Source organism: Colletotrichum costaricense, assembly GCF_030867565.1.
Source record: "Colletotrichum costaricense strain IMI 309622 chromosome Unknown Scaffold_5.1, whole genome shotgun sequence".
Taxonomy (NCBI): Eukaryota; Fungi; Ascomycota; class Sordariomycetes; order Glomerellales; family Glomerellaceae; genus Colletotrichum; species Colletotrichum costaricense.
In genome coordinates, this window is record NW_026848234.1 from 2,331,158 (window position 1) to 2,357,432 (window position 26,275).

The 26,275-nt window shown below is 53.5% G+C and overlaps 10 protein-coding genes across 10 annotated transcripts; 3 read left to right on the forward strand and 7 right to left on the reverse strand.

The window, feature by feature from the left end:
• Positions 1–2,046: 2,046 nt before the first annotated feature.
• On the reverse strand, positions 2,047–2,626 carry CCOS01_05910 (uncharacterized protein; the record flags this gene model as incomplete). Its single annotated transcript, XM_060454084.1, has 2 exons — positions 2,047–2,442; positions 2,513–2,626. 2 exons carry the CDS (start codon positions 2,624–2,626, stop codon positions 2,047–2,049), a joined length of 510 nt encoding a protein of 169 aa, XP_060315856.1.
• A 642-nt stretch (positions 2,627–3,268) lies between these two features.
• CCOS01_05911 (uncharacterized protein) lies at positions 3,269–3,763 on the reverse strand (the record flags this gene model as incomplete). Its single annotated transcript, XM_060454085.1, has 1 exon — positions 3,269–3,763. The coding sequence occupies one exon, from the start codon at positions 3,761–3,763 to the stop codon at positions 3,269–3,271; it is 495 nt and encodes a 164-aa protein (XP_060315857.1).
• Positions 3,764–5,719: 1,956 nt separating this feature from the next.
• Positions 5,720–6,373, reverse strand: CCOS01_05912 (uncharacterized protein; the record flags this gene model as incomplete). The annotated part of the gene is made up of 2 exons (XM_060454086.1): positions 5,720–5,969; positions 6,030–6,373. The coding sequence occupies 2 exons, from the start codon at positions 6,371–6,373 to the stop codon at positions 5,720–5,722; spliced, it is 594 nt and encodes a 197-aa protein (XP_060315858.1).
• Positions 6,374–8,178: 1,805 nt separating this feature from the next.
• Positions 8,179–8,920, forward strand: CCOS01_05913 (RNA recognition domain-containing protein; the record flags this gene model as incomplete). Its single annotated transcript, XM_060454087.1, has 3 exons — positions 8,179–8,265; positions 8,337–8,593; positions 8,668–8,920. 3 exons carry the CDS (start codon positions 8,179–8,181, stop codon positions 8,918–8,920), a joined length of 597 nt encoding a protein of 198 aa, XP_060315859.1.
• A 157-nt stretch (positions 8,921–9,077) lies between these two features.
• On the reverse strand, positions 9,078–9,392 carry CCOS01_05914 (uncharacterized protein; the record flags this gene model as incomplete). The annotated part of the gene is made up of 1 exon (XM_060454088.1): positions 9,078–9,392. The coding sequence occupies one exon, from the start codon at positions 9,390–9,392 to the stop codon at positions 9,078–9,080; it is 315 nt and encodes a 104-aa protein (XP_060315860.1).
• A 2,699-nt stretch (positions 9,393–12,091) lies between these two features.
• CCOS01_05915 (uncharacterized protein) lies at positions 12,092–12,496 on the forward strand (the record flags this gene model as incomplete). The annotated part of the gene is made up of 1 exon (XM_060454089.1): positions 12,092–12,496. A coding segment is annotated over one exon (405 nt), but the record flags the coding sequence as incomplete, so codon positions are not given.
• Positions 12,497–13,336: 840 nt separating this feature from the next.
• On the forward strand, positions 13,337–16,179 carry CCOS01_05916 (HECT-domain-containing protein; the record flags this gene model as incomplete). Its single annotated transcript, XM_060454090.1, has 7 exons — positions 13,337–13,371; positions 13,473–13,498; positions 13,558–13,596; positions 13,652–13,757; positions 13,817–13,950; positions 14,021–16,025; positions 16,080–16,179. 7 exons carry the CDS (start codon positions 13,337–13,339, stop codon positions 16,177–16,179), a joined length of 2,445 nt encoding a protein of 814 aa, XP_060315862.1.
• A 1,379-nt stretch (positions 16,180–17,558) lies between these two features.
• On the reverse strand, positions 17,559–18,590 carry CCOS01_05917 (NADH-quinone oxidoreductase; the record flags this gene model as incomplete). The annotated part of the gene is made up of 3 exons (XM_060454091.1): positions 17,559–18,009; positions 18,126–18,300; positions 18,548–18,590. The coding sequence occupies 3 exons, from the start codon at positions 18,588–18,590 to the stop codon at positions 17,559–17,561; spliced, it is 669 nt and encodes a 222-aa protein (XP_060315863.1).
• A 1,480-nt stretch (positions 18,591–20,070) lies between these two features.
• Positions 20,071–21,401, reverse strand: CCOS01_05918 (uncharacterized protein; the record flags this gene model as incomplete). The annotated part of the gene is made up of 3 exons (XM_060454092.1): positions 20,071–20,794; positions 20,877–21,104; positions 21,322–21,401. The coding sequence occupies 3 exons, from the start codon at positions 21,399–21,401 to the stop codon at positions 20,071–20,073; spliced, it is 1,032 nt and encodes a 343-aa protein (XP_060315864.1).
• Positions 21,402–22,640: 1,239 nt separating this feature from the next.
• Positions 22,641–24,713, reverse strand: CCOS01_05919 (cytochrome P450; the record flags this gene model as incomplete). The annotated part of the gene is made up of 3 exons (XM_060454093.1): positions 22,641–24,366; positions 24,435–24,531; positions 24,590–24,713. The coding sequence occupies 3 exons, from the start codon at positions 24,711–24,713 to the stop codon at positions 22,641–22,643; spliced, it is 1,947 nt and encodes a 648-aa protein (XP_060315865.1).
• Between the last annotated feature and the right edge of the window lie 1,562 nt (positions 24,714–26,275).

The window sequence follows — 26,275 nt, forward strand, 5'->3', positions numbered from 1 at the left end:
TCCCGAGGCAACACCTAACTTGCCGCCAACCCCCCTTTTCACTGCTTTCTTCGGCGACCAAGACCTTTTTTGCGCATACATACTCCTTTTTAGTCGACGAAAGTTCTTTCCCCTCTTAGTATTATCCTCTTTATTCACACGACTCTGCGCAACCAGGGGTCAAATAGGACAGGCAAAAAAAGCAGGCTGCGGTGGCGTGTGTGGCCGGAGATGATAACGTCACTTGTTAGAGATATGAACCGGGCGTCACGGTTGTTGGGAAGCGTCTGCCTTTTGCGTACTGTTTATTTCTTGCTTCATTTGCTTGTAGACTTTATACTGTTACAACTTCACTGCCTTGGACCAAAGTCCTCCTGGAGGTAGGGGACCGAGGCCTGCAACGACACTTGAGAAAGAGGGAGATGGTCTCCCAAAGGAGGGACACAAACGCTTATGAGCCAGCTGTAGGATTCGAGGACACTCGTGTTGTATCATAGCGGTTGGAGAAGAAGGCTTGATGAAAACAATGACGATAACGAGCTCACATTGAGCAACCAATCTTGAACCATCCCACGCAAGTTTCACGTGACTTTTGATGATGTTGATAGTCTTCTTCAAAAGACTGCATTCTTGGCGCCGAGATTCACACTTGGCAGGCATTCATTGAAGGAGGGGGTCTAGTCAGGTTACTTGGTAAAGATCATCGGCGAAATGGGTACGCTCCACCGACTTCAAACTTGTCGAAACTCGCGCACATTGCGCCGAGAAAGGGAGATCATATGTAGCAGACAAGATGGTCCGGAGAACTAACTGCCGTAAGGTTCGGGTGGTCTACTGTGACGTCTCTACGGATAGCTAGGTTCGAGGTTCGAGATTGAACGCTGCGAAACAATCTACAGGGCCTTTTTGCCTTACCCGCAATGTTGTTTATCAAAACCAAGTCTTGTTCCGTTTTCTGTATATCTGCGACACCGTCCTCGACTGCTGGCGGAGAGGTGTACCCTGCGTGCATTCCGTCGGGATCACACTGGTCTGGGCAGTCAGCATTACCTAGGAAAGTCGGGCGGACTGACGAGTCTGAGACACTCGAGGCATTTGAGCAGGTACGTTCCTTGCTTTGGGAGCAATAACAACAGGAAAATAGAATAACAACTGAAAAGCATGCGTTGCGGATACGTGCATGCGCGCGAGATGCTGGGGAATGCATGTAGGGTAGAGTGGTGTCGTTGGCCCGCGCCGCTAAGGCAAGGTAGGTTCAGAAATGTTTCAAACAAACATCAAAATTTGGAAGGGGGCGTGGGATTGGTTTGCATTGTCGCCGAGTCAACTACCCGGTTTCTGCGATATTTTGTTTCGTTTCTGGCTCTCTCGTTGTTGTATTGTACGATGCAACAACGCATGTGTGTCAACCTGGAGAGCTGGGGGTCTCTTGAAGACATTTAAGAAATGGTTTCCGTGGATTTCACTTTGTATTTTCTTCATTCTTTTTCTTCGTGTAATGCTGTGTAACTTGGGCTACTGCATAGTCACCAAATCCGAATGTCAGTTGCATAAGGTACTTGGTTCGTGTTGAGTCCCTTTTCAGGCGCCAGCAGCAGCAGCAGAGTGAAAAGTTGGAGACAAACGTTGAATGACTTCACGAGTATCAACAACGGGATCTTGATAGCACATGCTGTCTCTCTTTCTTTCCTGTTGAACCTGATTCTCTCTCTCTCTCGTCCATGAAAAGTGAACTTCATGAAGGGCTGGATTGGAATTAGGTAATTACAAAGATTAAGCATATACAAATGGTGGTTTGGTTTTTCTTTCGCCGGTCCCCCGTTTCCTTGGCCCCAAATTCTCGCTTGGGTGTGCCACATATGCTCCGTTAAATCAGGTCCTATCCTGTCCTGCAAGTCTTTGACAAAAAAACATTGCCAGAAATCTCTTGAGCACCGTAAACATAATCGCTTTAAATGACATGATGTTTTGGTATCTTGGTTCCCCCACACCCCTTTTCCTAGATGGAATTTTGGGAGGAGGGAAGATTATGTGCATTATCTTGCAAAAGATATTTATGTCGTTCGTTTAGAGGACAGCGGCAACGACACCGGCAACGGCGAGGAGAACGCCGCCAGTGTTGCGGGCGAGCTGGCCGACGCCAATGTTGGCGGAGCTGGAGCTGGAGCTGGCCGAGGCGGTGGCAGAGGCGGAGCTGCCAGAGGCGCTGGTGCCGGTGGCGGCGGCGGTAGCGGAGGCCGAGTTGGAAGCGACGGCAGCGGAGGCGGAGCCGGTGGCCGAGACGACGGACTGGGTCTTGCGCATGGCGGCGGAGCCGTAGAGGGAGGCCTGCTGGCAGTAGATTGTCACCTGGCCCTGGGCGGGCGCGGCGCGGGAGTCCTTGGGGCAGTTGTTGTAGCAGGTGGCGACGGCCTGGTAGGCGGCGCAAAGGCAGTCGTAGTCGGTGGCGTTGCAGTCCTTGACCTAAAGAGCACGTAGTGTTAGTTGTCGGTTGTTGTTTAGGTTGTTCAGAGGATCTGTGGGTTCTATTTACCTTTGCATTCTCGCTGGTCAGGCAGGCCTCGACGATGGGAGCGGCGTCGCAGTCATCATCGGCGGCGGCAACAACGGCAGCGAGGGCCAGAGCGAGAGGGTAGAAGAACTTCATTTTGGGTGTGTGGAAAGTTTTTTTGACGGTCAAGTCGATTATTACGGGGTTGTATTGGTTATCGAGAACGACGGTTGTATGGTGGTTCCAACGAATGTAAAGAGTCTCAAAGACTTTAGCGAGTGACTGGACGAACCGAGGAGAATTAGGTTTGTCGAAGACGAAATAAGCTGTTTTTGATGAACAGTGGGTTGGCGGAGGCTTATTACGGAAGGGGAGGAGGAGGGAAAGGAAAAGAGAAGAGAGAGCGAAGGGCTGGCAGATGGAGTATATTAAGCAAATTAGGGAACAGCAGCAATTTCATCACAAAACGTTGTATCCGGACTTTTATGATCTTTCTGGGGGGGGGGGGGAGCACCCGCTGGCTGGGGGTGGGAAAGTGAACTAGCATCAGGATCGAGGAGAAGCAACTCCACGCACCCCCTCGACTAGGCCAAGGAGGGCAAAAGCAGTGGCGCGCGACGCTAGCGAATTCGAATATGTGATAGGCCCGTCAGGCATTTTCTCTTCTGCTCCAGGCAGAGGAGCCAACAAAGTGGAGGGACAGATAGGATGGAAGGGGGGAGCGGGCCCCCATCAAGCCGCATCTCCAGGGGTTTGGTGGTTCGGGGATTCTTGCTTGACTGATGGAGATTGATGAGGCTACTCTGCTAGGGCCCCCGTATTCCTTCTATGTATCCGATATGCGTGTGACAGTGAGGTAGCAGCGGCAGTGGGAAAGTAGAGAGGGTGAGGAGAAAAGGAAACAATATCCGCCCTCTGCAGCGGCGCCAGCAGCAAAAGGGGAGTGGGTATTGGAGACCGACACTGTGAATATGGTGATGGCGTCAAGCCCCGGCCTGCAAAGAGAGAGGCAGAGAGGATCAGGAGGACGAGACTTCTTACCTTGAAAGAAAAGTCCCTGTAACCCTGGTGTCCCTGCCAATCCCCGCCTAAATCTTCCCACTTTCGGCTGTAGAAACTACCCAACCCCAATCCCCGTCCAATTGCTAGCATCAAGCAAGGACGAAAGGGAAGGGGGCAACCGTTTGTAAGAATATGGTGTGGAAAATGCTGTGCAGCGCACGCGCGCCTTGTGTGTTTCTCCAGCCTCCTAGCTCGAGGCCGTGGGCGTTTCTGGAGGATGGGGATTTTCATTGACAATTTGGAGGAATGCTTCGAAATTGTTGGTGAAGAAACGACCGGGCCATCAGGGCTGAAGAGGCTGGAACTACCCGTACGCGGCTGGCCGTCCCCTCGGCTGATACCCCCTTTCTTTCTCTCTGGGCAGTATCCGTAGAGACCAGTCTCACTTGAGGGCTGGGTTTCTAGTTGCCGTGCCGTGCTCCCCTCTGTGGCGGACCAGGATGCAGAACATATTGCCTTCCCGTGTCTGGTTCGGCAGCTATGCTACATTCCAATATATTGTGCAGCGCTGCCGAGAAAGAAGGTGGTACGATCGATTGAAGGAAAAACGGGAGTAAGTCAAACGGAGCGAGGTTCGAACGACGGAGGCGCGAACATGGGGCCCGGACGTCGAGATGAAGTCTAATCTTGTTCGTGGACAAGGGGGGCAGTCGATTTGAAGGGCTGTTGATTGGACAATGATCCCTCTTTCTGGGGCCGTTGTTTTTCTTACCCCCTTGGCCCGTTCTGCCGTAAGGAAGCAAGGGTAGGGCGTGCGAACCTCAAAGGATGCGTTGCACCACAAGCGCAAGTGCCGTTTCCTGGTGGTATCCGTATGCGTAGTTGCGTGTTGGGAAAAAGTCATGATCCGTATCCGTAGATCTCATGTGGCAATGAACACCATTCAACTATTCAAGACAGAGGAAAGGCCATGGGAATTGCGGCTGACTGCAGCCGGTCTCGAAGCATCTGATCTAAACACGAACGGCGCAGCTGTCGTCTGTTGTTTTTCCTGCAAAGGCTTTGACCTCTTCTTGCTGCATATGTAGCGGTTTACCCGTTGACCGGTATTGTGGCTCGCCAGTCAAGATTTTGATATGCCTATTTCCCGATATCATGGCACAACAAGCGTGGCTCTTTGACTGGCCGCTGCTTTGTTCTTGGCTCGAGTTTTATTGGGTCCCGTCCCTTGTTGCTGTGTCCGTGTTGTGCTTTTGTGTTGCATTTTTCGTCGCTGGTCCAAACGCCGTAATTGTCTTTTGCGCGTCAGGATACATGACTATAAACAGCTTATCAGCCTATGCCATTTCATACTTCAATATACTGATGTTCTTTTATCGGGGCTGAATGGGGCGAGTACAGCCACTTTTCTTGCGATCTCGCCCTTTCCGACGTTCGTATCCAACGTCTTTTGCCCACTGGCGCTACATTGGCGCGTTTGCCTGATGCTATTCTCGTTCTTGTGTTCGGGGTATCCGCTGATGCACCTCGAACACGGAGCGTGGCGGGACGTTGAGGAGGCGAATATCGTAAAGTTGTCTCACATAGCCCAATGGCTACCTCCTCGCTGGCGACTGCATAGTATCTGCAGTAAGAGGAGCAATACGAGCTGCAGTAGTATTTGGGGCGGCTGGCGTTGCATCGCGGAGGTTCTCTGCCGGCCAACGTACCACATCCCCCCACCGCGTCTGCCCCCGAAAGTCCGGCCGTCACCATCATGCCCGCAGCCCAACGGTCCAACCTCGATCCATAGATCGAAACGTTGATCTGAAGCCCAAGCCGATCACAGTTGTTGACTAGTCCGCGGTTGGTCAAGCAACAACTGACGGCAGCTACCCCGGACCCGTCAAACAAGCTCTTTTCTACCTCTAGCAAAAGCCACCGGCGTCTTCGTCGCCCAGTGATTGCGCATGCTTCGGGTCGTGGCATTTGAAGTATATAGATCAGCAGTGTGTTTTGCATGCTCCCCCATTACTTTTGGGTTGCAGTAGCGTCATCTTGACAAAAGAATATCTTATTCGGTCAGACAAAGTTGGCCCATTCAGAGAAACAGTACCTAACACCTTCAGACTAGGGTACTTGCAAAACGCACTCCTCATGTGCCAGATCGTTCATTATCATTAGTATGTTCCCCAAGGGTATCGATCATCACATGAAAGCGCTGCCACCAATGCCGTAATGCCAGAATGCCAGAAACATGCCTCCAAATCATCGTCGTGCCAACTGTCTCTTCATCTCTCCATTCTCTCTCCTTAGAGCCGCCAGCTGCTCCTCGAGTCCCTCCATCCTCTCCGCGGCCCCCATGCTCATCTCCTCGACCACTTTGACAAATCTGAAGAGACGGAACACAATGACGAGGGAAGCAATCTCTTCCACGATGCCGTGCGAGAGCACGTCGATAACAAAGCTTGCCACGATGACGATGCCATCGAGCAGATGAAACCACTCTGCAAAATACCTATTACGGTCTGAGTAAGTGATGGCTTCTGTACTGCGTGCTCTTGGGGGTTCATCTCACCTCCATCCAAATGCAATAACGCACAATACGAGTTCGATCAAGAACAGAGAGCTAAACACGAGGCCCGCAATGGTGAGACCTTCGCGCGTGTTCTTGACCCACGGCTCGTCTTCCCGCTTCATATCGCAGGCGACGAGCTCGACAAAGATGTTGGCCATGAGCGCGGCGACATCCAGTGATACGAGGGCCAGCACGGCATAGTGTTTCTTCCGAGATGCGAGCACATCTTGGAGGCTGGTCCGTGACTGGCTCAGCTGTCGCCTGATCGGCGCCGGCCGTCTGTTCTCGCGGAACCCGGAGAAGGACCACAGCAGAGGCCGGATCGACTCATCGTCGGACGCCATGGTTTCTGATTGAGAAAAAGGTCCCACCCATTCAGGATACGACAGGAAAGCAAGGGTCTTTGGCTGGCCGTGGTAATACGAAGTATACTGCGCAGCGAGCGCGCACAACGATCGCGATGTCGCAGCCTATCCGGGCAAGCAGATCCTTCCCCTTCGCGCGGTGAAGCGGGATGGAGCGCGGGCGAGGAAAAAGATAACAGAAACACAAAAACAAAATCCGGGGCCAAGGAGGATAGCCGGCAACCCGGCGATGCGGTGCTGACGCAGTGCACCTTCAGCGACGTCACACGTGGGCATTCGACGACAAGCGCACGAGGCGCGGGTGCCGCAATCCTGTACTTGGGGCTGCTGACTAAGACGCTACACCACCTCATTTAGTATGGGACGACAACTTCCAAGAGCATTTCAATACTGGGCTGGAGTGAGACGTACCAGATTCACCATGTGCGGGCATTCTGGTGCTTCCGCAATGATTTCGGACTCGGATCCGGGTGGATCACGGATGGATGAGCAATCCGGAGACTGGGGAGGTCCGGCGCCATGTTGCTGACGATTGAGATCGGCTTGGTAAATTGTGTCAGGACTCAAGGGGTACCATCCGACATGTACCCAATGTTCTGCGCTGCTTGAATAGTATGAAAACAATGACTGCCCCCGCTATGACAGCACAGGTGGAAATTTCCAATGTAACATGGCCAGGGTTCGACGCGATACCTGCTTAGTCTTGAGACCATTGAATCGATCAAGCAAAAGCTATTGAAGTCAGTGCCAAAAATCGATTGAGGTCTTGCCCAGGTAAAGAGTTCACCGGGTGGTAAGGGTAATAAGGTAAAGATGAGGAAAGAGGGAAAGATTCACGGGTTGGATACGTTCCTTTGTTTCGCTGGTCGATCAAGAATCCATCGACGGGCAACACTCACCAGAATGTCTCGTTTCCCAAAGTCATCCGCCGGATGTCCCAGACCACGACATCAAGAGTAGGCTGGAATGGAGCCTTCGGATGAGACCAGCGCGAGGTGTGCCTATGAGTAGAGTACCTCACGGATCAAATCTGTCTTGATTAGAACTGTCACCAAAAAGTATAAAAGGCTGCCCTTCATGTACGTGGAACTATCAATATCCGTATCTTACTCCAGAGGAAAGAATCTTGGAAGGTATCTACGTGGCCAGCGGCGGGCACAGCTAGGTAGCTCCGGAATCCCGCTAGACAAGGTGCTTTCCCGGGTTGACCGGTCATGACTTTGCTCGCCCGTTGTACCTTCCTACGTCACCTTAGGCACTTTGAAGCAGAAACTAGAAGTTTGCCTTCATCTTTGAGTTTGCAACATCTGCAAAGCATTCCTCAATCGTTTGAAGGAACCGGGCATGCGTTTGTAGCTCCGAGTCTGTTGACGAAAGCTTGAGGTCGGAGCTCTTATCTCTTATCGGAGCGTCCGGCTAAACCGTGGATTTTCCCCCTACCCATTGGCATCAGAATTCCTGGATACCTTCACTACGTCTACCTCAATCTTCAGCTCCTGTCTCGTCCAGCCCTTGCGCAAGCTGCTGCATCAAATCAGCTCAGGATCTGAGCTTGTCAATTGCGGTCGTTACAGCTGTGAGTATTTCCCGCCCCAACTAAAACTCTTTGTGTGCGCGAACAGCTTTGAGCGAGCGGACCCCTCCCGAGGCTGCGGTCGCCTTAAAAAAGGGCGCGTCTGCCTTGTCGCACCATTTCTCCCTTCTCTCTTCTAGCATCGATAGCTAATAGCCTATCCTATCCAGAGCCGTCACAGAACCAACAACGACTGCCCAATCTTATAGCCATGGCGGACGTCAAGCCCGAGGATACCCCTGTGGAGGACCACAACGTCGAGAACAACAGCGTCGGCGAGGAAGATGGCCACGATGAGGTGCGCAAAGAGCCTAGATTCATCACTGGCTTTCGCAGATAAGAGGAGGTTAAACTGACAGAAGACCGTAGGAGGAGATCTCTGCGATGAAGAGGCGGGTAGCCGAGATGGAAGAGGAGGCCGCCAAGTTGCGCGAAATGCAAGCCAGCCTCGACCAACAGAGCCGGGAACTTTCAGAGAACAAGGAGGATATCGACAGCCGCAGTATCTTTGTCGGCAATGTCGACTACTCTGCCTCACCCGAGGAGATTCAAGCTCACTTCCAGAGCTGTGGCTCTATCAACCGCGTCACCATTTTGTTGGACAAGTTCACTGGACAGCCCAAGGGGTACGTTACGGAAGCCCACCCGAGAAACGCGCCCGAAAAATGGCTCAGAGACTAACATGCGCTTTGCACTACAGATATGCCTACGTCGAGTTCACCGAGCCCAGCCTCGTTGCCCAGGCCCTGGTCCTCAACGAGAGCGTCTTCAAGGGCCGCAACCTCAAGGTCGTCCCCAAGCGCACCAATATCCCCGGCATGTCTCGCGGCCGCGGTCGTGGCGGCGGGAGAGGAGGTCGCGGCGGCTTTGGCGGCCGTGGCGGTTTCCCGCCTCGCGGTGGCTACCGTGGAGGCTACCGCGGCCGGGGCAGAGGAGGATACACCCCTTATTAGGCATTAGGCAGAGTGACGCCTCCCGAGGACTCGCTTATGTCTAGTAGCCCGGATGAGAGGGTGCGACGCGATTCATTGCTTCGATTGTAACATACAGGACGGTAGGGAAAGGAGAAAGATTCGATATGGCGTTCAGGGATTGGTCAGGCTTTTACATTCAGTCGACGAGTATTTCAATTTCGATGGATGAATCACCGCATCTCAGAGTACAATTTTGGACAAAGAGGAACACCCGTGGAATGACAGTTTGTAGATCGATGCGTGATTTGGTTGTTACAGGCAGCGGTGGCCGAATGTGATGAACAGGAACATGACGCCAACCAAGAGACTCATTGCGATCTGGGCCAGCAGATATCACATGCTGGGCCGGACTTCGTGAAAAGGCACATATATCCACCGCAGTTAATCGGAACCGGGTGTTGGGACGCTGTGATGTATCAGTGAGGAGAGAGATGTGTCTGTGTAGATACATGGACTACGCTGCTGTAGAAGTAGAGACGTACGTTCCTGTTCTTCGACTTCTTTGGGTCGAAATTGCTCCAGGTTCTGGTCCTTGATTCGAGAAATCCTGACAATGTCTTTCCTTCATTAAGTCTACAGAGCGCGTGGGTTTATCATCGTACATCTGTGGGAGAAAAAAAACGAAATCCTTTCTGAAACTATCACAGGTGCTGAGGAACGCTCTTTCCCCCCAGATAGCTCTTCGCATAACATTCAAGTGAACTACGAAACGTACCTGTCTCTTTGAGTTTATCCTAGCATGTTCTGACCACTTAATATAGCTTCTGCTGGGAAATGCCCGGAATGAGATGACGCCTTTGCCAACAGTCGCTCTACAATGTTTCTTTAAAACCCAAAGGCCGAGCAACCGGCATTCAATTGAACATGAACATGTGTAGGATCACGATGTCCAAACTCTCCTGTATAGGAGGAGAAACCTATACGTCATGAATACCGACTGCCAAGTGACAAGTCATGTGAAAACCATGGAGCCGGAACATCAACAAGACGAGACGGGCGGACAAGCCTAGTGGTGCCGTCCTTCCGCAGGTGACCCACGACGCCGCCCGACCCGGGCGCACAGTTGCCCGCCTCAGGACGGGCTCCTAAGCATCCATCCCTCCCTCCCGCGCGAGCTGACACACGGAAGTGGCTGTCCCCAGTGGGTTTCGAGGGGGCCTCAATCGAACATTGGGAATTAACCTGTCCATGAAGACACACGCAAGACTGCCCTGGAAGAGGAAGGGCAAGAGGGTGTTCTCCCCGCACAAAAGATTGGTTGTGGGAATCAGCAGAAAGCGAAGCGTCTCTGTGGCACGTGCTTGCTGGACTCTGTCGGTTGCGATGCCGTGAGATCCCTTCTCTACCTCTCTCTCTGCCCAGTATATTCCCCCATGGTCCCGCGGCAGCGATTGGATTGCAAGGTCCCCCCTCCCCTTGTTTTTGTCCTTTCCCAAAGGAAAAGAATTGGGACATAGGCGGGAGGTGATTGGATGGGAACTTTTGGGCAGACGACTGTGTTTGGGCTGGTCTCTTGTTTATTTATGGTATACCCTATGCCGCTTCTTGTTCACTGTGCTTTCGCGCCGAAGCAAAAAGAAGGGATGTGGATGGATGTGACGGTTGGACCGTCGGGAGGGATGAGGGGGGGAACGGACTGGACGTGCCGGGGCACTAACGAATATGCCCCCTCCAGCTTGAGGCAATCCTCGGAAAGCCAGCATTAGGGAAGATGGCGCTGATGAATTGAGCTATTATGCTTGAGAGGATCTTGAATGAGTAGGTTACTGTATGATGGAGAGACACAGGCAAGAAGCGAGAGATAGAGATAGAGAGACGGAAGACACAGAGAGGTGAGAAAGAGAGGGTGGCCGTAGCGCATGAGGTTCGGGGAGCCGGGGGTTGGTGGTGGGATGGGACGAGCAACAATGCGCCGTTTCTGCTTTCTCGCGTCCCGGTAGGTTCGTGCTTCTAGCGAGAGACTCTCGAGAAAAGTTCCTTTCGAGAGCAGACAATGAGAAATACAGATTACGAATTCAAACATTCTCCTATCCGTGGGAAAACTCGAAGGCGAAGAAACAAGAGCAGAAACTTCTTGTTGATGATACTGATTTCAAAATCGCCACGAGAGATTATGTAAAGAGTGGCATCTGCTCATACAATCGCTTGGTCAGGTTCTAGACTCTCTGTCTGCTGTGTCTGGCAGTGTCTACGGCCCGAACTGAGGGGCCTCCCAAGCCTTTCGGGCACCCCTTCCCTCCCTCCCTCAGTCCCAACTGTTAGCACGGCGGCGCGGGTCAGGGTACAGGTGAGGTCGGCAGGGATCCGTACCGAGCGGCAGGTTGTTAGGTCGTTCTCTCGACTCTCTCGAGCCCCCAGCTCGACGGGACTCGACTGGGTAAAGTACGGGGCAAGGGTGAAAAGACTTGGCCATGCCAGTCAGTCAGGGCACCGCAGCACCGCAGGTACAGGCAAAAGGCAGGCAGGGGGCGCGTGGGATTGGCAGCTTTCTGACGGCCATGGGCATCCGAAACACCATTGGGAACAGCGTTTAGAAATCTAGGAAAAGCTGGAGGCCCTGTCACTCGGTTCTGGTTTGTTTTGATTTCCATTTCTCCTCTCTGCGTTGCCATTCGTTGTTCTTGGCGAGGTACTTGCAAGAGAGTTAAGGTGAGGTACTTGCTTCACATCCATATTCCAGTCCCGAACTGTAGCTCAAGCTGGATGCTGTATATACCTGGTAAGAAGACAGGATAGAAGAGTGGCGAATGAGACAATGTATGATATACGGACAGATGGAGAACGTTGTCACTATACCGACGATACATGTCTCACGAAGGAGATAGAGCTGTTCGCAACTTCCAGATGTCATGGCAAAGCTGCTGTGGTAAGCAAGATAAGTCGAGAGATGGAGCGCTTAACTAAGGTATGTCCATCGTCAATCAGTCTGAGCTGAGACGTCATGTACACTTGTATCTCACATTCATCTGTCGTTTCATTTTGTCAGACAGCCCTCCGGTCAGAATCTGCTGACACATCTTCCCAAGAAATGCCATGGCATCACCAAAGCCATGGGATGTCTACGAGTTATTGAAGCGCAATCGACTTCTTATGAGATGCAGTTGATCTTGGTGAGGTTCATGGGTGAAGAATACTTACACTTCTCTCGAGGTGCTCACCAGGAGTGAGTTGAGGTGGGTCTCGAATTGTGGATACAACCCGACCACCGCCGAGAGGTTTTGCCCGCTTTCCGTGGTACCCCACAGTGACCTCTGGGCCCCGCCAAGTGCTAACAAGTGGGATTCGCCATCCGCACTTCCAGGTTCCTTGGCTCTCCATGTCGAACCGAGCTGGGAATCGTCCAGGACACTCACCTCATCCTATGCTCACCATCAGTATCTGACCTTACCAGCCACGCCAGCTTACCTTAAGGTACCTATTGACCTGCCTTACCTACGGATACAGTGGACATCACTGCCCTGCCACTACAGCTGCGTCGCTGTTAGCCCTGCTGCAGGTGCCGTAATCACTGCTCCCGTCTGCCACCCTGCTGAGGTCATCAAGGGTGAAAGCTGATGGAAGCACAGGCTCATCGCACGCCGCACGCCGCATACTAGAGCACCTCTCAGAGTCAGATAGCGCTGAACCTGACACTTCCTCCTACCCACCGCATACCTCACCTCCCGCATCACGCCTAACAACCTTCTTTCCTCTGCTGCGAACTTCCGACCGGAGACAAAATCCACTCGCACACACGTACTCCGTACCGTTTGACAAGCGCTCAGACGGGGGCGACTGGCTGACTTACCTTGCCAAAACACCAAATTCGCTCCATCCTGTCTCTTCCAACCTTCAAACTCCCTCCCATCGAATCCCACCGGTCGACCTTTTGTCGCCCTCCGGAGATAGATTGATACAGAGACGGCCAACAAAGTCTACTGCATCGCTGGTTCGATTCGATCTCGCCAGTATCCTTACTGTTCCTCCGCTGCTTTCTTAGCCTCGCTCGGTCTTCCCGCCCGCCGCGTCACCTTATCATCCGCCGCACCCCCGAAGGGAACTCCAAGGCCCCCAAAAACCCAGCCCACTTGGCTCGTTGAAGCGGGGGGCTTTTCTGCACTGCACAGCACTGCACAGCCTCAGCTCTGCCTTACGCCGTCGTCCTTGTCGTCGTCGTCGTCAACGCCAATCCGCACTACGCTACCTCTCACCAGCAAAAGCATCCTTTGCTGTATTCCGGTCCCGATTGTCGTCGACAATCTTTTCCGCCATATCGCCGCGACCGGTCACTTTCCAAACGTCATCCACGAAACGTCCGCCTAACCCCTCATCTGTTCCAAGAACGAACGACCTTGATCTGAGCACGCCAGATATTTTGGGAGTCGACACCGTTGTCGCTGGCTATCCCGCGACGAAATGAGTTCCTCCCGCAATGATGCCGGGCAGCCCAAGTAAGTAACGCATCTGGTCTCTTTCCATCAGTCCGTGGACGCTGCCATCTGGACGTCACCAACACTGAACAAATCACGGGAGCTAACTCTGCTGTCTGTAGCCGCAAGCCCAACCTCCGAGTAACGAGTTCGTCGTCCCCAAGTTGATCCTCCGCGCAACGACCATCAATACTAACTTCAACGCAGTCATCGCCGCCGATGGCTTGTACAAGCGAGATGTCTTCCGTACGCCCTCACCCTCTTCCGTTTCGTTGGAACAAACCATTAACATGAAAAACAGGGTTTCCGGATCCCTTCGCCGTCATCACCGTCAACGGAGACCAGACCAAGACTACGAGTGCACAGAAACGAACTTTGAACCCATACTGGAACGAGAGCTTCGACCTGTATGTTGTAGTCCTCAAAATGTTCATCGCGGCGAAAACCTCCCTCTGACATCATTTAGCAACGTGAACGAAGACACCATTCTCGCGGTTCAGGTATTTGACCAGAAGAAGTTCAAGAAGAAGGACCAAGGTTTCCTTGGCGTAATCAACGTTAGGATTGGCGATGTGATTGAGCTGGCACCGGACGCTGATGGTAACACTCTTTTGCCGCATTCCTGCTCGCGTTGTCGCCAGACTTGACTGACAAATGCGGCGCCCCACAGATCAAATGCTCACGCGAGACCTCAAGAAGTCGACCGATAACTTAGTTGTGCACGGCAAGCTGATCGTAAACCTGTCAACAAACCTCACCACACCCGCGCGGGCCGGGCAAGCATCATCAAGCCGTCCCTCACTCGTCCCGCCTGCCCAAGGGTCCAGCCTTTCGACGCTCTCGGCCCCGGCGGCTGACGCTAGACCGGGCTCGGCCATGGGTGTTCCGAATGGCGGCCCAGCTCCTGGTTCTCAAGTAAACCTGCCGCACCGACCTGCGAGTATGACTTCCACCGGTCCCCCTCCGGCCGCCAATGGTGGCCCGCCTCCGGCACGCAACTCTAGCACACTGAGCCCCTTCGAGGATGCGCAAGGGCGCTTGCCGGCCGGCTGGGAACGCCGAGAGGATAACCTTGGCCGCACATATTATGTTGATCACAACACCAGAACCACGAGTTGGAACAGACCGACCGTTGCGGGGGCTGTGGAACAGAGGAACGATCGTGAAGCCGCAACTCAAGTAGAGCGCCAGAGACACCAGAACCGAACCCTCCCCGAGGATCGAACCGGCGCGAGCTCCCCGACTTTGCAAGCTCAGCAAGCAGCCGCTCAAAGCGCAAACAACGCCACGATGATGCACACTGGAGCAACGAGTCCGGGCACTGGCGAGCTGCCGCCTGGTTGGGAACAGAGATGGACTCCAGAAGGTCGCCCGTACTTCGTGGACCACAACACTCGTACGACTACCTGGGTTGACCCCCGCCGCCAGCAGTACATCCGTATGTATGGAGGCCAGAATGCCCAGAACGGCACCATCCAGCAACAACCCGTCTCTCAATTGGGACCTCTGCCAAGTGGTTGGGAGATGCGTCTCACGAACACTGCTCGAGTGTATTTCGTGGACCACAACACAAAGACAACAACGTGGGACGACCCTCGTTTGCCGTCATCCCTGGATCAGAACGTACCGCAGTACAAGCGCGACTTCAGAAGGAAACTCATTTACTTCCGCTCGCAACCTGCGATGCGCATCCTTTCCGGACAGTGCCACATCAAGGTGCGGCGGTCTCATATCTTTGAGGACTCCTTTGCAGAAATCACTCGGCAGTCTGCTACTGATTTGAAGAAGCGTCTCATGATCAAATTCGATGGTGAGGATGGTTTGGATTATGGTGGTCTGTCCAGAGAATTCTTCTTCCTTCTCTCCCACGAGATGTTCAACCCGTTCTACTGCCTGTTCGAGTACTCTGCCCACGACAACTACACCCTTCAAATCAACCCCCACTCCGGTATCAACCCCGAGCATTTGAACTACTTCAAGTTCATTGGTCGTGTAGTTGGTCTGGCGATTTTCCACCGTCGTTTCCTCGATGCCTTCTTCATCGGAGCCCTGTACAAGATGATTCTGGGCAAGTCGGTCGTTCTAGCCGACATGGAAGGTGTGGATGCCGACTTCCATCGCTCTCTGCAGTGGATGCTTGACAACGACATTTCTGGAGGAATTCTGGAACAGACATTCTCCACTGAGGACGAGCGCTTCGGCGTTATGACCGTGGAGGACCTCATTCCCGGTGGTCGCGACATCGACGTCACGAACGAGAACAAGAAGGAGTACGTTGATCTCATGGTGAAGTGGAGAATCGAGAAACGTATTGCGGAGCAATTCCAAGCCTTCAAGGATGGCTTCCACGAGCTCATCCCTCAGGACTTGGTCAACGTTTTCGATGAACGTGAACTTGAGTTGCTCATTGGTGGTATTGCTGAGATTGATGTGGATGATTGGAAGAAGCACACCGATTACCGCGGATACACAGAGTCGGACGAGGTCATTCAGTTCTTCTGGCAGACGATTCGTTCATGGGATGGAGAGCAGAAGTCGCGTCTACTTCAATTCGCGACAGGTACATCGCGTATCCCGGTCAACGGTTTCAAGGATTTGCAAGGAAGTGACGGTCCCAGAAGATTTACAATCGAAAAGGCTGGAGAGATTAACAATCTTCCCAAGGCGCACACATGGTAAGATACTCTCACCCGCAGCATGCTAAAGTTCAACCGCTAACCTTGTTCTAGTTTCAACCGACTGGACCTGCCGCCATACAAGAGTCTGGAAATGCTCCAGCAGAAGCTTACAATTGCCGTTGAAGAGACTATGGGCTTCGGTCAAGAATAGATGCCTCATACGTCCGATGGGGCTCATGTCTTTGCGTATGCGTTTAAGCATGCGCAAAAAGGACGATGAAAGCACGAGCCTTCGCCACGTAGTGGCTGGATCTTCACCGCTGTATGTGAGGAGAGCATGCGCGAAGCACATTGCATCCAGTACACGTTGGGGTGGGCTCGGTTCGAAGCTACTGCTAGTATGATTTCACAGCATCAAATTCATTCGGATGTTCGGCGTGCGGTAGGGATACTTGGAATAAACCTCTGATTCTTCTTCTTTCTATATGCGGCGGGGTAGTGGAAAGTGATGACGAGACGAAGCGACTCGAGTCGAAATGTGGCAAAGTACGAGCAGAGTTGTCGAAGGGGAAACTGTGTTGTACCAAAAAGCTCCTTGGGTGTGGCAAATTTGCATCGATAACCTTAGATGTCTGCGAAGTGAGTCCGCAGCAAGGAGGGACTTAATTTACCGCCTCGGGGAGGAGAGGAAGAGAGAGAGAGGAAGAGAGAGAGAGAGAGAGAGAGAGAGAGAGAGAGAGAGAGAGAGAGAGAGATGCTCGAACGACCAGGGCCTTCCGAGGGCAAGAGACAGGAAAGCTAAGCAAAGGGATGACGGGCGCATTTGATTATTCTCGGGCATCACAACTCCAGTGCGATATCCGCATCAGATATATAGTTTATATACATACATACCTCATTTGAGAGTGCCACTGCGCGTGTCTGTGTCTGTCTTTCTCTGCTAAGCTCTGGACTGATAAAGAGTGTCTACTTTGGCCTGAATATAGGTGTGGAAGAACAGACGTGAGGCAACCTTCACAAGAGAGCAAAAAAAAAAAAGTCACGGTCAACGTCGCAGAGCCATGAAACTCGGTAACGCGATGACTGTCGATGAGCCGACTTTGCGTCCTATTCTTATCTGAATCTGGAGCCTCCCCTCTGGCATCAATACACACCAAGGTGGGATCATCTCACGACACAGGGCTGCGAAATTAGTTAAACATGGTTTTGAAATGATGGCAGAACTTGTAATCTACACGACCGCGATCGTTGGCGGATGAAAACCTCCGCATATGTACATAGCCACGCCCACGCACGCAACCGCATACAAAAGAAAACATGAAGCCCAAGTCTTGCCGTTATGAAAGGGCCCCGACGTGCCTGGTGTACCTCAATCTCTTCTTTCCGGGCCTCGGCATTTTCCTCCTCTACTGGACCGCCAATTGCCTCTCTTTTACTGGATGTGCGGTCCAACAAAAAAGTACCGCCCACCTTTGGCCACGCCGTCTCGATATTCTCTCCGACTCGTTTTCAATCCGTGATCCGTTCTTCGTCCTCTCGTTTTCCCCAACTCTTCCAAACGCAGAGAAGTTTTGCAACGAGGCAGCGAATCTACTTGCGGTACCACATGCGGGTGATCTTGGTGTTGCGCATCTTGCGCTGAAGCTGGAAGATGCCGTACATGAGGGCCTCGGAGGTCGGGGGGCAGCCGGGGACATAGACGTCGACGGGGACGACGCGGTCGCAGCCACGGACGACGGAGTACGAGTAGTGGTAGTAGCCGCCGCCGTTGGCGCAGGAGCCCATGGAGATGACCCAGCGGGGCTCGGGCATCTGGTCGTAGACTTGGCGCAGGGCGGGGGCCATCTTGTTGGTGAGGGTGCCGGCGACGATCATCACGTCGGACTGGCGGGGGGAGGCACGGAAAATGATTCCGAGACGATCCTGATCGTAGCGGGGGGTGGAGAGGTGCATCATCTCGACGGCGCAGCAAGCGAGACCGAAGGTCATGGGCCAGAGGGAGGACTGGCGAGCCCAGTTCGTTATTACGTCGAGAGAGGTGCTGTGAGACGAATTGCTTGATTAGCGTCTATTGCCATTGGGAGAAGAGCTCCTTTTGATCGATATCGGGCGTGGTTTCATGATGAGGAGGGACAGGGCGGACACAGGGGGCCGTACAGAGCATATTGCAAAACACCCTTGGTGCCCTCCTGGCTAACCAGGGGCACTTCCTTGCGCTCCTTCTTGATGAGGCCGGTCGAGTGCGCAGCGGCGGGGCTGGCGTCCTTTCGTGACGAGGAGGAGATCGAGGCGGCGGCGATTCTGAAGGGGGTGATGGACGCGGTGGGCTTCGCTATAGTGGCCAATTGAGGTCAGTCAAATGTTTCGGCTTTCTCTTTCCTCCCCATTGCGAAAAGAGCTCCAATTGAGACCGCGAGACACATCCATTGTCTCCTTGGCGATTGATGACAGGGTCTCGTGGGATATCGTCCGGGTAGCCGCGCAATTGGATAGCCCGCGAAGGGAGATTGGTGGTGTGGTGATTGCGGTCCCGGTTCCTCGGTAGACCGGAGACGACGACGACTCGGGGGAGAGCTTACCTCGCAGGGCCAATGAGGCCGCTGTCCTCGTGGAGGAAAGCATCTTGGTGATCCGAGTTGGTTCGATTCCTCTTCGGGAGAAACTGAGTTGATGAGGAGTGGAGAGGGTTTATCGCGGGGAGGGGCGGCCGGCGGAGGACGACTTTCAAAGGCAGACGGTCGGGGGGGCTCTCTTTTCGGGAAAGATGGTTGACGTTGTCGACGAGCGTTGATGGTTTTCGCCTCTTTTCTCGCTAATTGCATTAGCGGCGTTTTGATTGGCTGGCCGGCTGCCGGGATGGTCCGGGTGTTTGAACGTATCTTATGTAAGCGCGTGGGGGAGCACACATATGCCCGTCATCAAAGCGGAACATCTATCATGAGTACAGTCGTCTGGTGTACCAGGTAGTCTTTCACTACCGGAAGCAAATAATTAGGAGCGTTTGCCACATGACTACCCAATTCTAAGAATTTTAGGTGGTTTTGCTGTGGTTTTGCTGTGGTGCAGTCGCGCAGAAATCCATGCTCCCTTCGGCAGTACTAGGTTGGTAGTCAGCAGGTGAAGACTGCCCTCCATGATATCGAGTAGTCAGTTGCCCTCTAGGTGTCATTGGTGAGAGTGGCTGTCGAGGTCGTGCAATTTTGAGCTGATATCATACATCTGATGGCTCTGCTCGACTAATTATCCTATCTCTCTGCCGTTCCCCTTCTCATTGGCTAGCAAAGGCTACAACACGTAGGAACGGACCAAGGCAGAGGTCGGCTCTGGGCACTATGATCAGAGCCATACAAACACAAGGGATTCACCCCGCTATTGTTCCCTTCAAAGACTAGCATCGTGTGTCGTGCTTCAGTGCCTTAGCTGTCCATGGTTAAATTCTGTTTCGCCATTCACGTTGCGGACCAGACACTGTCAGCCAAGCAAAGAGTAAAGCGCAGGCAAAGTGAAATGGGGTAGAACTTCAAAAGCAGTATATTTCCTCAGGTCATCTCTCGTGACTTCCACAAGGGCAAAACACTCCCAGATCCAAGATGTAAGAATCTGTCGACATGCGTCTCGCCAAGAGGGAAACTCTGCCGCCCATCCACCAATACCCATAACCGCTAGAACTGAATCACACTATAATTGTAGAAACAGGCAACAAGATTCCAATCCCACAAGAACAATAACCGGACAAGTCGCGCCCAGTCTCCTGAACGAAGGCCACCGCTCTAGCAAGAAATCTGCCGAACCAGTCCAAGGGGCCAGTGTTCTCCGGAAACCAGAGGCGATGTTGGCCATCGTCATGAGCATCTCACTCGCAAATTTGAAAAAGGTATCAGCCAAAAGAGCCACGTATGACGCCGATGGAACGCCCAGAACGCCGCCATTGAGTGACGAGAAAGAAAGAAGCAAAGCGCCTGAGTTAGCGCAATGCGAGGGTTCAAACAGTACGATTGCGAAGCTTCCGTGTATTTCTTCCCCTCGTGCGCCGCGGACTGCTGGAAGGAGTCCCATGTGCTCGAGGAGCTCGAGAAAGTGTCGTGTTCCGAGCAGATGGCTCCTATTTCTTCAGCACGGCGTCGTAGAGGCTTACAAGCCCGGTGATGGCAGCCCCAGTCAAGATGCCCTTCCACTCTCCATACAGAGCACCATTGATGCGGTCGATCGAGTTTTCGTTGATCCAGCCGCCAAAGTTGACCTTTTGGGCGTAAACAACGAACGAGATCAGAGCCTTGACGATGCTGAAGACCAAGGGGTCGACGTTGTACTCAACGGTCGACGACTTGCGGCCGCGAGGCTGGGGATGGCTCGCCGCGCTCAGATTGTAGAAGTACCCAAATAAGGAGGGAATAAGGACAGAAGTGAGGGTCCAAAGCGTGACAGGCGACCAGAAGGACGAGGTCACGAACAAGAACGCGTCAGGTACGTAAACGGGGTAGAAGTTGGTGCCCAGGGCCGGGATCGCGGGGATGGTGAAGGCGTAGCGGAGGGGCAAGACCTCTGCTCTCAAGTTCCACGCCTCGAACGCGGCCACGGTGAACAGCACCGACGTGACGGTTGACAGGGAGGAGCGCACAGCTTGGGTGCCCTCCTGGATGCCAGACTGGTCGTAGAGTTCCGTCGCGCGCTCGCGCAGAGCGACAGTGTGACGGTCGACGGCCTCAGCAACATCAGCGGGCGTCGCGGGCAGAGGAATGCGGCTCGCAAGAGAGAGGTTGCGGGCGGGAGTTCGCGTCGCCAGTGCGGTGGAGAAGGCAGGCTCCGGGCTTGAGGATTCGGCTCTTCTGTGACGCGTGTTAGTCGCGATTCAGGGATCTAGATGACCTCTGAGGCGCATCGCGTAGAGGAGTGGCAGGTATGGCTTACTCTGGCTCGGGCTCGGGCTGGAGCTCCTCGATGGCTCTCGTCGCCCTGCGGCGCGTGGACTTGACGAGATCGGTCAAGGGAGCCTCCCTCTTGACGGGTGAGCCGGCAGCCTTGGAGCGACTGGTGTAGTAGCCTGCAAGCTTGGGGTTTTGGGAGAACTGGATCGTGTTCTCGGCGAGGTATTCATCGAGGGTGACTTCCAAGTCGGCCTTTTTCTGATTCTCGTACCTGAAAGCAGCGCGTTATTAGCTTTTTTTACGTGGTCTGAATAGCATCGTGGGCCTCTCTGCGACAGCTCGACGCGCTTCAATCAGCTTTGACGTCAGTCGCAACCGACGCGACAGCAGCGCACCCATAGCTCGAATCTGACTTGCAGAGCGACAAGAAAGCCGTCACAGCTGCAGAAAGTCGTCGCGTCCGTAGAAAAAAAGAGGCAAATGCTCACCCAGTAAGTCCGGTCAGCTCGGCAATCTCGACGAGGTCGCTCTTCCGCTGCCTCGCCAACCACGAGTTTGCGCCCGACATTATTTAGTGATTGAAATGGGGTTAAAGTTAATCAAAAGGGGTATCAAATGAATCGCGCAGACTTGGCGACTCTAGGGAATCGATTGCAATGATGCCTTTGTAGAAGAATTGCAGTGAATGCAGGGCAGATTGTCCTTTAGTAGTGGTAGTGGAAAGTACTTTGAAAGGGTGACGGTTTTGGAGGGGCAGTTAGATGGATGCGGTGGTGATAACGGCAACGATAGCTGGGCTGAAGAGCTAGGTTGTAACTTGTAAGGGTCGTGTCGGGTCCTGCTGAGGTCGGGGGTGATTAACGTGTGGATTATGGGGGGGTTCGACGGGGTAAAATGGTCGAAGCGCTCGTTGTTTACCTTCCTCGGCCCCCTTGTTGTGGTCCTATGGGAAGTGACGCAACAGGACTCCCATCGCTGTTAGGTGAATGCTACCATGAGTCGTGACTGCCTGCTCCAGCTGCCATTGCTACATACAGCAGGCAATCGAGGTGCGCTGATACTATCTGATCTGGGGAAAAGGGGGGGGGGGGATATGCCAGTGTGGACGTCCCGTCGTCCAGTAGACATTGCGACTGGTTTAGCGCGCTTTCCGCCCTCTGCCTCCTCTCCCGGGAGCGGCAAAAGCACAGAAGGTGGGCTCTCGTCGCAGAAGAAGACACGGCGTGACGGAGGTGCTGACTGCTATTAAGGTGAGTGGACGGCTGTGACCAATCAGACCCACCTGAGCTGTCCGAAAAAGGCAAGGCATGTAAACAAACGGTTTAGTCGCTGGCCTCTGCGCGCGACTGGCCGGTGATCTCCCGCTGATAAAGAAGACGCCAAACAAACGAAGGTCAAGCAAGCACCCTGTTCATCGATGATGTGAGGATACTCACGAGAACACGTGGCCTTCTTTTCTCTCCCACTCCGCTGCCGTGCATTCGATATACCGAACGCGAAGTTGTCAACACCTTGAAGCCCCTCGCGATCAACATGAGCTGCCGGGACAACCGCAACATCTCAGCCAATCAGTCACCTCATCACCATCTTACGCAAGATCAACTCGATGGCCTGCTGATGGGTTGAATTTCTCAGATTAATTGCCATCTTAGCCTCAATTTCATGCACATGTAATTCCTACCCATCTCTCCGCCTTGTCCCTTCCCGGGTATTCCCATATATCCATTCTAGAGCAACCACTATACAGCTTTGAAAATACAATTTCACTAGCCAGGCCTAGGCAAGCCAGCTATTGATTTCACCTACTCTAAGCAGAGTCAACAATATCGACAAACCTTTCCTGTCCTCTCGGCACAATCCGGACAGGCACAGTCATCCCCTGCGGTAACTTGAGCGTCAACATCGTCGACGCCTTCTTCACAGTCTCCCGGCACTTATCCTGCGCCTTCTTGTACAGCGTCCGCCTCTCCTCCGGACCCATGGCCTCCACCTCGGCATCCGAGGCCCACTCGTCCACCGCCAGCTCAAGGCTGTGCCGCTGAAACACCACCGACAGGGCGGCAATAATTTCAACCTGTGCGATACGCCGCCCCAGACACGACCGCGGCCCGTCCGAGAAGGGTACGTAGGACCCCCGCACCGGCCGGAACATCTTCTCGCTCGTGTCCGAGCCCCTGTACCCGCCGTAGTCCTCCTCCGCCTCGCCGCCGGTCTTGGCATCTGCCGCCGTCTTCGAGCTGGCCCTGTACCACCGCTCCGGTGCGTAGTCATCCAGGTCGTGATCCGCCCCCGAAATCTTGCTCGGTTTCGACGGCCAATTACGCGGGTTCCGGTGCGCCGCCACGCCCACGATGGAGATATCTGCCCCCTTTGGCAACACGTACTTCTCTCCGTCCAGCGTAATGATGCCATCGCCTTCCGGGCTGACCTTCTTGGGGATCTCCACCACCGCCGGCGTCATCCGCAGCGTCTCGTTCATGCAGGCGCCCAGCATGGACGCCAACATCGGGTTGACCGTGTTCTCGTAGTTCCACGTGCTCGGATCGTTATCGCCAAAGATGCCGTCTATATCCTTCTGGAGCTGGCGTTGCACAGCCGGGTTGCAGGCAATCTCAATCAGACCAAAATGCATCGCGTTCGCCGTTGTCTCGTGTCCCGCAACTAACATGATGAAGGCGTTGCCCGAGATTTCCGATCTGGACAGCTGAGGGATCTTGGACTCCTTTCCCTTTGATAGCGTTCCGTTAATAGCCCCATTGGCATCCGCTCCGTCCCCGTATTTTGATCTCACAAGCTGGCCCATGAGGTCCATGCCGGCGTCGCCGTGGTCGCCGTTCTGCAGATCCTCAATCTTGTCCTGCATCAGCTCGTCGATGTATTGAACATAGTTGTCGTGCGAGTCAACGGCCTGTTTTGTGTACTTGAAAGGCAGCAGCTTCAAAATCTTGTGCGGTACCAGTAACAGAACCAAGATATGTTCCAGCATCTCGGCAATGGCATCGGCAAAGCTCATCGTGTGTCCCGGGGCCGCCTCGAGCGAGCTGTATTTTGTGAGCTTCGGGTCTGCTCCATCGGGCAGTGACTGTCCCGGCCAGAGCAGGCGCATTCCGAATCCCACGTAGCTGATAATGTTGAGAGCGAGCCGCATCGTATCGTGATCCAGCGTCTGAATAGTCTCCTTGCTCTTTTCCCCCGCTGGGCCTAGCCACTTGCGCGTCATGCTCTGCGCCTGCTTGATCGATTCGGCAAAGACGAGAGAGGCGTTCTTCTCGTTAAAGGTCGCGGATGTGACCTTGCGGTGCATGCGCCAGACCGCACCCTCGGTGGTCAGGACATTGTCGCCAAACTGCTTCAAGATGGCGTACGTCTCAACAAGCTTTGGGAACTTTTCGCGTTGCTGTGTGATCTGGTGGATGGCTTCGGCGCTGTCGGTCAGGACGAGGATCTGAAAGGCCGACACGATCATAAAGGTCTCGCCAATGCGTTCAAAAGGCTTGTGAAGTAGATTATAGGACCAATTCGGTATGAGGAGTCTATTTGCAAGGCATTGGGATCAGCAGGGGCGCCGCAATGGACGGAGCAGTCCAGTCAAGTAACTAACTCGAGCCAGTTCTCCCACCACGATTTTGGAAAACACTTGATGATGGGTATCCAGAACTTGTGGGTGAGCTGCCATATTATCGAAAAGGGCGATGCGGCTTTCTCATGGTCAGTTTCTCACACCAATGAAACATTGTGGACACCTTGAACACGTACGGGTGACGATATATGGCAAGCCAACTTTCTTTGCTTCTGCTATATTGCGTTGCAGGCCGGAGACGTAGGCATATACGCCATAGGCGACCACAGCTCCAACGAGCACAAAGACTGACGATACCATGTTGGTGCCAAATGCTCTGGGAGCTTGAATTGGCGAAATGTCACCTAGGGGCACACGGCGGCACGAGGATATCCCAAGTGAAGGCTGGTGATGACAATAGCTTATCGCCCGTTGGATACAATGAGGTCAATGGGAGGAGGGGTCCGAGACCAGTCGAAGCCCCGGGTTGGTTTGATAATCTCAAGACCTTGTATATCAAATCCGGGGGAGGAGTTTGATGCCTGCACAGCAATAATGGAATCCTATAAGACGTAGTGAGTTAAGACAGTCCCTCGACGGCAAGAAGAAAAAGAGAAGGAATGCAGAACAAAAAGGAAGAATTGTCACACATCTGCCATGGAAGAAACAAAAGAAGGACCGGAAACGTCGATGGGGTCGGGGGTCCCATCTGGGAAGCCCCAAGGTGCAGGTAGGGGTCGAAGCTCTGGTCTCGGGTCTTGCGTCTCCGAAACTAGCAAATACCCCCCTAACCCCATTATGGCCCATCTCGTGGTTGAGTTGGAGTCTTGGAAAGGAGCTTGCTTAGCTTTTTTAGCTTAGAAAGAGACCCTTGCAATCTATCCTTTTGTTCACACAATGCCATTTAGCAATTGGTGGCATGTGATTTGTTATGGTGAAAATACACATGGAGCTTTGGGGGAGCTGTTCAATGAGCATCTAGCTGCCTTGACCATGCCACGTCGAAACGTGATGATGAGGAGATGATAAAGAGCTTGTTTGCCTCTCTTGACACCCACTGAGGTCCGATATTACTCATCGAGTTTGCTCTCTGAGAAAACAAGGAGACGTCATCGCCAATGGGGATTGCTCATCGCAAAAGTCAAATGCGAGGTCTGCAGTTTGTTCATATAATACTGGTTGTATCCAACTCACACTCATCCATGTCGTGACACACCACCCACCGGGCCAGGGAGCTGCAGCTGCAGCGAGACACAGGGGCCTGGGCTTGTTGGTTTCCAGCGGGGCGGGTCCAACTCCGCGCGGAAGGAGTCGTCCGTCTCCTCGTTTCCTCCTGCTGCAGGCCGCTATTGGTGGCGGCATCTCACCGCACCTAAACCCCCTGGCCGGCAGAGTTGTCTCCTGCAGGAACTGTGACAGCTGCATTCCAATGGGTAGGGGTGCCTGCCGACTGGGCAATCTGATATCGTACGTATTAGACAGTCAACAAGTTCGGACAACCTTTCAAGTCACAAACAAGAATTCAATGGTTTGAATACATTTACTCAAGGTCCGGAGGTTCTTCGGCCGGCGCTGGTTGTTTGATCAAGAGACATGGCGCCGGGAGGAAAGACTTGAAGGAGGGGCGCCGCTCAAGGGGCCAAGACATGCGCGGCGGGTGTCAGGTCGAGGCTTGTCTCGGCAGCGCCCGACGCGGGACCAGGGGTTCTTGTCCAACTCACAAGAATTCGAGAAGAAGCAATTATCAGAGGGGACCCTCGCGAGTTTTGTACACTTTTCACGTCAACCATGGTGCCTTACAACCGATCGTTCTCCCCGGCTTGTGACCGACGCAAACGATCCACCTACATAAGAATCGGACTTTCGAGGGAAATCACTCGACA